Here is an 8,368-nt window from a genome sequence, read left to right on the forward strand (position 1 = left end):
GCTAGCCAAAATGGATCAAGGGACCTATATATGCCTATGCATGTGACCCTGAACTTTCTCTCTTGGTCAGTGCATCGGAACACCCGCCCACCTCTCCCTATATTTAGGGCTTGTGCGCCGTGTGTTGTGTATCATCTGTTGTTGGGACAGGCTCTGGTTCAGGTGATAGGGATGGGGGAGCGCTCTCATGCCGTTAAAGTAATCTAGGGACTCAATGGTTTGGTCAACCCTGTGAGGGGTTGTGCCCATGCCTGAGTCCAGGGGGACATCTGGGTGGTGGACATAGCATGTCCCCAGCTTTCCGCCATTCCAGGTGTTCACCCTAGGCTGACCTATGGTAGTGCCCTGGGTCAGCGCTACCTGCAACGGTGCAGGGAGCTAGTCGAACCAGAGCCTATTGATTACTCACTTGCTGTAATCAATAAAGTTGTGGCCTAAATTCTGCAAAAAACCAAACCATAATTTGAGTCTTGTTTGAATTTATGTAAGGGGGAGGTTTAAAGGTCTAAACACGCAAAAAGGACGATGGGGGGGGGGGGGGGAGAAATGACAAAGGCTAAGAGGAACAGGCAACAGGGAATGTTGAGTAGCTGCCACTGCAACTTCTACGTATGAGTATATAATCTACCTGGGAACCTGATGCTCAAGGAAGACAACATTTTCACATGGCAGATTAATTAAGTTGTGGGACTTGAAGATACAATATGCGATTGTCGTTAAATGGCTCTAAGGCGGGGTTAGACAAATTCATGGAGGATAAAGGTTTGTCAGTGGCCATTAGTCATGATGGCTATATCAAGCCTCCATTTTGAGAGGCAGCATGTTGTATGAATAGTGTGGCACCAACAGGGTGGAGCCTGTATTATACTGAGCCAGGTGATTGGTGCATCCCATTCAGGGTTGTCTACACTTACTGACACTCTCCAGGGTTTCAGGTAGGGGTCCTTCCAACTTTGCCTGGAGATGCTGGGGATTAACCTGGGACTTGTAAGGTTCAATGCATGTAAGGCAGATGCCCAGCCACTGAGCTATGGACTTTGTGCCTTGCTTGGGGGCTCCCCAGGTGCATCACTGTGGGAAACAGGATGCTGGACTAAACAGACCTTTTGGTCTGATTGCCCTTATTAACTTAGGCCTTTGCTTCTAGGCCCTTCTGGACTAGTTTTCTATTTTGCATTGGTAGCGATGGTACTAAAAATCCAGCAAGACTGAAGTTGCTCTTTGGGTGGGTAGATGAAGCCTATGTATTTCCACTCTATTTTCTATATTAATTTTTTTTTTAAAAAAAAGGTTTGCACAGCTAATATTTCTGTGCAGGATCTGCACATGCAGAATTATAAAATTCTGTTATCAAGAAATGCTTCTACAGAACTGTATAGATGAACTCTGAGGACACTTAAGAGAGGAACTTAATTAGGATAGGGGGGACCATCTATTTTCACAGAGCCAAAGATACAATGTATAATCATTACAACTCAATATCTGAATAGCTAAAATAACCGAGTCTGCAATGCATTCTCCTTTCGGCGCTGCCATTTCTCCTCCACCCTTGATACTCTGAAGCTCTGAATGTTCTCCAGGTCATCTGGACAATGCACTTTGCAGCAGACAGTGGCTGCATATAAACACTCCGTATTTTCTTCGCATAAAGTAGCCATTCATGATTCTGCAATGGCAGGCAACAGGCAAGCTCTCACCTTTGCTTCTTTCCAAGCACTTTGGTATTCTGAAATCCAGTCACAGCTTGTGTTTCTTTTATGGAAGTATCCCCCACATCCCACTCGGTTGCTCACCTCTCCTTTCACATTTTGATTATAAATGGAAGGCTTTGGCTGCTGCTCTCTTTGAGCGAAGGCTGCCGCCTTCAGAGTCTGCTGCCCCCTTTGTGAATATCTCAAAATCTTGGTGTCTGGTGGAGTTTCTCTGGGTGGGCGCAGCCAGATCGATTTACCATTAACAATGAGAGGGTCAATCTCTTTCTGATATGGGGGACTTTCCAGAGTTGGCATCTTGCCTTGGTTTCTCTGACCTTTAAGCTCTGGGCAGCTGTTTTCTCTCTGCATTGGTCTTGGGGAAGGAAGTGTGGGGAAGCCGAGAGCATTGGGTTTCTCCATAGCTTTTTCTCGAGGTTCAGATACACTAATGCCTTGGAAATTATGTTGTGAATGGTCAGTGTTCTCACTTCCATTGGGACATCTCCACCGATGAGTCCTCTCAGCTTCCGTGTACAACTCTTCTAGCGGGTCGACTTTAAAGCTCGAGTAGGTTTTGATACAATCTAGAATGGAGCTATTTCTTTCAAATCTCCTCACATTAGGCAGAATGTCAGTTATTTTAAACCCGGAGACCATTTTTGGTGTCTCAGACAAGCTGAAGACTCTGTGACTATTATGCAGCATTCCCAGTTTCTCTGTGTCTTGGACTTTACGCTGACTCTCAGGTAGGACTGGGAAGGTAGGTCTTGCCAGCTGGCAGATAGACTGAAGGTAGTCTTCACCAGAAGAAGAATCTGGGCTCGTGCAAGCATTTCCAAAACCTTTTGTGTTGCTTGTTATGTCATCTAGAATATCCTCAAGGGCTTCACTTATGGTGGGAAGAGGCTTTGCTATGTTCAGTCTTATCCGGGGAGCCATTACTGTAAAGAATATGCAGGATATAATTAGCCAATGGGAACACACTACAAAGATGTTGCTGTCATGGCCACACTCTATAAGCAAGCACCATAGCTCAATAAATGGAAAGTTTCTGCTGAAGCAGAAGCTGTAGGTTCTGATACGTTTGTGAAAGTTGGGTTTGCCTTTGCTGTGTGTGTGTTGTAGCTGGCAACATGCATGTTAGGTGAAAGGATCTTCTATGAAATGATAGGTGTTTGTGGATGAGAGTGGGACAGGAGAAATTTTATTGGTAGATGTTGAAGTTCTCTATGGGAGGAGTTCAGTATAGTTCTAAGGTTATCACTCTGTTGGTACAAGCACTTCTGCTTGCCTGATGGAACAATCTCTCCCCTCTCCTCACCCTCTGCACTGTTGTGAGGGTTCTCTTCAGCCCCACGAGGCAACTGAAAGGGAGCATGGAAAGAGGAGAGGGATGAAAGCCCTGTTGCATGGAAGTCTTCGTGGGCTTCTCCTAGCAGGGCTGGTTAGTTGTAGGCAGCCCTGATAATTTAACCCAGAGTTTTCCAAACTTGGGTCTCTGGCTGTTTTTGGACTCCAACTCCCATCATCTCTAGCTACCAGAAGCAGTGGTCAGGGATGGTGGGAATTGTAGTCGCAACAACAGCAGGAGACCCAAGTTTGGAAATGCTGCTTAACCCTTGGACTGAACATAAATTTCCTGATATATAAGTGTTTTATGCTTGTGGAGTGTTTCATATATATTATATTTTTAAATAGACATACTTGATATTTTAAATAAGTTTTCATTTTATTTTTCACTGTTTTGTTACTTGTTTGGGTGCCACCCTCGGCTCCTATGGGTGTGAGGGAGAGTAGGATAGCAATTTGATAAAGAACCAGATAGGGCAAAGCGATTCCATCAGATGAGGAAAATTTGAGGTGGAGGAATTACTAAATTCAGAAGATCTGGACTGGGACAAGCTGGCGGTGTTTTTCTTTTTCCTCTTCCCCTTTCTGTGGTGTTTATTTGAGAATATGCTCTCCCCATGGGCTCTGCAGGGTGGGGATCCATACTCCAGTGGATCCAGATCTCCTTCTGCACAGTGAAGGAGCAATGGTAGTGGGCCTTTCCACCCATAGAAAGGGAAACACACAAATCATATCCCTCGCACTGCACCTCCCACCACATTTTTAAAAGAGAGCAAGAGAACCATTATGGTTGAAAAACAATATACAAATGTTGTTAACCAAATATTAGTAATAAACTAAATCACGTCACCCGTGAGTTGAAATCCCTCGTTTTTAAGTGAGCAATCTCTATTCAGACCATGCTCCCTACCCTGTCCCACCTAACAGCCATACAGTGGTACCTCGGTTTACAAACACAATTGGTTTCGGAAGTCTGTACTTAACCTGAAGCGTACTTAACCTGAAGCGAACTTTCCCATTGAAAGTAATGGAAAGTGGATTAATCCGTTCCAGACGGGTCCACAGAGTACTTAAACTGAAAATACTCAAACCGATGCGTACTTAAACCGAGGTATGACTGTACTCAGACCTCACTGAGTTGCCTTTAGATCCATTTCCCTGGGTTAGTATTTTCTTTCTAAAGCAGTTTGTACCTCTGCCAAACTTTGAGTTTCCCCAAGCCTGCAATTATTGTTATTATTTATTAGATTTATATGCCACCCTTCACCTGAAGATCACAGGGTGGTTTACAACATAAAACACATTAACACTGCCATCATCAATACTCCCAACACATTTAAAATACTACAGATTGTTTAATCAGCCCAAGGCCTGGTTGAAGAGGTACCTAGCAATATGAATGAAGCCTCCTTGGAGGGAGCATTCCACAAATGGGGAGCCACCACAGAAAAGTCCCTTTCTTGTGTTGCCACCCTCTGGACACCTTGTGGAGGAGGCGCACAGAGAGGATCTCAAGAGGATGATTGCAGGGTCTGGGTCCATTCATATGGGGAGAGTTGGTCCTTGATGCATTGTGGTCCTAAGCCATTTAAGGTTTTACAGGTCAAAGCAGGCACTTTCAATTGGAGCCAGGAACTATTCGGTAGCAAGTGCAGTCGGGTCAGGTTTGGTGTTGTATGCTCAAACCATCCTGTCCATAGCTGCCAATTCTCCCGTATTCCCCGGGAAACCCCCGTGTGAGAGCTTCATTGCTCTTCTCAAACTGCTATGCCTAGTCGCTTAAAAGGAAAGCTTACTTTCTTTTAAGCTTTCCAGGCGCTTTCACTTTGGTAGTCCTTAGAGGACTGCCCCAGGCAGTGGACTCTTGCCATTTAAATCTCTAGTTGAATGAAGAGAAAATGGAGGCCTGTCTCTTTCTGCTCATTCTCCCCTTGGCCCTTTCCTCCGGCCCTCTCCCTCACCTGCTGCGGTGGTCAGGTTTCCTTTGCCAACCTTTGCCAACCTGGTGCCTACCATGGAGGGCTCCAGGTTGAAGAAAGAGGGAGGTGGCCAGATGACACGAAGATGGTGCGAACCAGCCCCAAGGAGTCGATGAAGAAATGCAAAATGTAACAGTGGCAACTTGATAAGAAAAAAAGGCAATAGAATTCAGTATTTACTGGCTGGGGCAGGGAAAGCTTGCTTTAAAAGCGATTGTAGCATCTTAATCTCTCTCTCTCTCTCTGCGTTTCTCTTCCCTTTATTAACTCCCACAGTTGTGCAGTGCTTTTATTAGGACTATCCAAAATGTCACAAATTACTAAGCTGCTGATTTCTTTTGAAGTCTTCATCAGGCAAGATACTGCACCGAGTGGGTGTTGGGGAAATGAGGCGGGAACAGGGGAGAAAGTCCTAGAATTAGGCTTGATGTTGTAGCCCCACGATGCATCAAAACCCGATGTAACTGACCTTTTCACCTCAGGTCCTTGGCACAGCATAGTAGTACACTGGTAGTAAGCCTTGCTTACATCAGTAGGATTGGCAAACACACCAAATAACAATCTCCCTGGCATTACTGCTCCCGCGGTCATTACGAACAGAGGTCCACAATGCGGCTCCCTTCCTCCACCGCTATTCCAGGCTTCCTCTGGTTTTTCCTGCTTCCTTGGCCACAAAAATGGCAAGCACTAAGCTGGCAACAGTGGCCTAATCCATACTTGTATATTTATTCCCCCAGCCTTGCCTCCTTTGAGCTCTAAATTCTCACCACAACATTTATTATGACCGACCACATTTTCTGTTAGGACGCTCTTGCTCCTTTCTTACCTGATTGCTGTTTGTGGCAGCTACGGCTGGACTCTTTCGAAATCTCCAGGCTCAGCGTCTCTCTTCTGCGCTGTCTGTTCTCCTTGATTTCCAGCACTGAGTGTGTTGCTGTCTAAACCAAGGCTGCACATCAGGGTAGCAGCTTCCAGTCAGCTGATTCAGCTGCTTTTTGGCTGCCGCTGCTAAATATAGACTGGTAGATGCCACTCTGTTTCCCAAGCATTCTAATATGATAAGTGCCTTGTCTTACTGGAAGGGTAGAAAGCAGGGAATCGGGGCGGGGCGGGGACGGGGAGCACAACAGTTCAGAGATGATCTCCATAGCAAATAGCAGAGCACCAACTTGTGCTTTATTTTCTGAATTATTCAATAGGCCCAGGGCACTGGAAAAGGAGTATCTATATGTGTTGTGCATTTGCATCCGTAGGAAGCAGTTAGCAGAGCGAACCAAATTCCAAGCTGCTGGCTCTTCTTTTGGTGTGGGAAGTGGAATTTATATATATATATATTTTAAAAATGCATGTGGAGGCTATGGTTAACAGGAATTCTCTTTCTGCTTTCAAATAATCTGGGGTGACCAAATTCATCTCTGTATTCCAAAGCAGGGATATGAAACCTGTGCCCACGCCCACCCCCACCCCCACCCCCAGATATTGGCTAGCTAACTCCTAGCCAGCTAACTCCTAGCCAGCAGGTAGATAGCCGTGGCAGGGCCAATCATAGAATTGTAGAGTTGGAAGGACAACACAGGAATCTTTGGCCCAACATGGGGATTGAACCCATGACCCTGAGATTAAGAGTCTCGTGCTCTACTGACTGAGCTATCCCAGCTCCAATGACCAGGAATTGCAGTCTAGCAATATATGGAGGGTCAGGTTCCCCACAGAAAATAGAAAACAGTGTCTGCCTGCCTGCCTCTCTCTGTCATCTCTCTCTCTCTCTCTCTCTCTCTCTCTCTCTCTCTCTCTCTCTCTCTCTCTCACACACACACACACACACACACACACACACACAGAGAGAGAGAGAATGCCCCCCCCCCATTTAGAGATGCTGTCTGTTTAGACGAAAAAATTCCCTTCATGCTTTTCAGATAATACATTGCAATGTACATAATTTCAGTCAGAATTAATTCCAGAATGCCGGACCAGATGGGCCTTGGTTCAGTCGGGCCCTTCTTAAGCTGCTATGAACTGTACTCTAATATATGACTGAACATCTTTTCACATGGACCTTCCATAATATAGAGGAGGTTTCAGCTTGTGCCTTTTTGAACTTGTTTTGGCTGTGGTGTTTTACTGCATTTTCAAGATTTCCAAACTAAATTAAAAACATTTAAAGAGATCCTTTTTTCCAAAAAAATAAAAACATTTAAAGAGGTCCTTTTTCACATCTAAGAGGAACAATGCATTTCCTCTAATATTCTTAAAAGGACAAATTTACAGAGGTTTTGTTAATATGCAAATTTGTGTACATTTATTTTATAAGAAGACAGGATGATTTGACAGCTCTAGTTATAGGTTTTATTGATCCACATACAGAAGTATGTTAATAATGCATTACATCAAGCAGAATGAAGCATTTTCTCTATATGGCTCCGCTGCTTTTAATTATTGATGACCTAAAAGCATTTTTAAATGTCTTTAGTGTCACATGCATATTTCAAAAGGCACTCATTCTGTGTCCAAAGCATTCCTTTAATATAGCATAAAAGAGCCTTTTATTTACCTCTTAAGCCACTGTCTTTCTTCTGGTGTTTCTTCAGTTGGTTGTCAAAATCAGAGATGGAACCTTTGAAGAATCCCTTGTTTTTATAGTGCCTTAAGCTGAAGAATGTTTCAGTATTTATACCTTTAAAGGAATGTCATAAATCAGTAGGGGTGTGGAGGGAAGAGGGTGGCAGGGCAGTGCTGGCTCAGACAAACAGATAACTAGTTAACAGACTGAAACCATGGGGCTGCCCTTTAACTTGTAGCTTTCTGGGTATTTGCTCCTCTGAGCCCAGCAGTGCAGGAGAAGAACACAGTCTTGAAAGTGCCCAACATATCCTATGGACTAGAGAAAACTTGTGCGTTGCTGAAAAGCACTTAAGATATCCCACTGATATTTCTTTTACTCCTTTCTTTCTGACATCTCTAGCCTTTCCCACCTTGCTAATGAAGCAGGATAATGAGTATAACCATGGGGGTAGGAATCCCTTCCAACTTTACGATTCTATGATTCTGTGAAATAATAATAATAATAATAATAATAATAATAATAATAATAATAATAATTTATTATTTATACCCCGCCCATCTGGCTGGGTTTCCCCAGCCACTCTGTGCTGCTTCCAACAGAAAAATAAAACACAATAATATATTAAACATTAAAAGCCTCCCTGAACAGGGCTGCCTTCAGAGGTCTTCTAAAAGTCTGGTAGTTGTTTTCCTCTTTGACATCTGTTGGGAGGGCGTTCCACAGGGCAGGCGCCACCACCGAGAAGGCCCTCTGCCTAGTTCCCTGCAACTTGGCTTCTCGCA

General features: G+C 44.3%; 1 protein-coding gene across 2 annotated transcripts; it reads right to left on the minus strand.

Moving 5' to 3' along the window:
- On the minus strand, window positions 1-7,695 carry LOC118080399 (uncharacterized). Of its 2 annotated transcripts, XM_035105611.3 has the most exons (3): window positions 7,575-7,695; window positions 5,850-6,098; window positions 1-2,635 (listed from the first exon to the last, which is right to left on the minus strand). In XM_035105611.3, exon 3 carries the CDS (start codon window positions 2,631-2,633, stop codon window positions 1,659-1,661), a length of 975 nt encoding a protein of 324 aa, XP_034961502.3. In that variant the 5' UTR covers window positions 2,634-2,635; window positions 5,850-6,098; window positions 7,575-7,695; the 3' UTR covers window positions 1-1,658. The 2 variants fall into 2 exon arrangements, with proteins under 2 accessions (XP_034961502.3, XP_088518111.1); XM_088661985.1 differs by lacking the exon at window positions 5,850-6,098 and having other exon boundaries at window positions 472-2,635; window positions 7,575-7,667.
- Window positions 7,696-8,368: the final 673 nt, after the last annotated feature.

This window comes from Zootoca vivipara, chromosome 2 (assembly GCF_965207765.1).
Source record: "Zootoca vivipara chromosome 2, rZooViv2.hap1.1, whole genome shotgun sequence".
NCBI classification, from domain to species: Eukaryota; Metazoa; Chordata; class Lepidosauria; order Squamata; family Lacertidae; genus Zootoca; species Zootoca vivipara.

Excerpts from the sequence above, each read along its gene's own strand:
- LOC118080399 (XM_035105611.3), bottom strand. The coding sequence starts at position 2,633 with ATGGCTCCCCGGATAAGACTGAACATAGCAAAGCCTCTTCCCACCATA.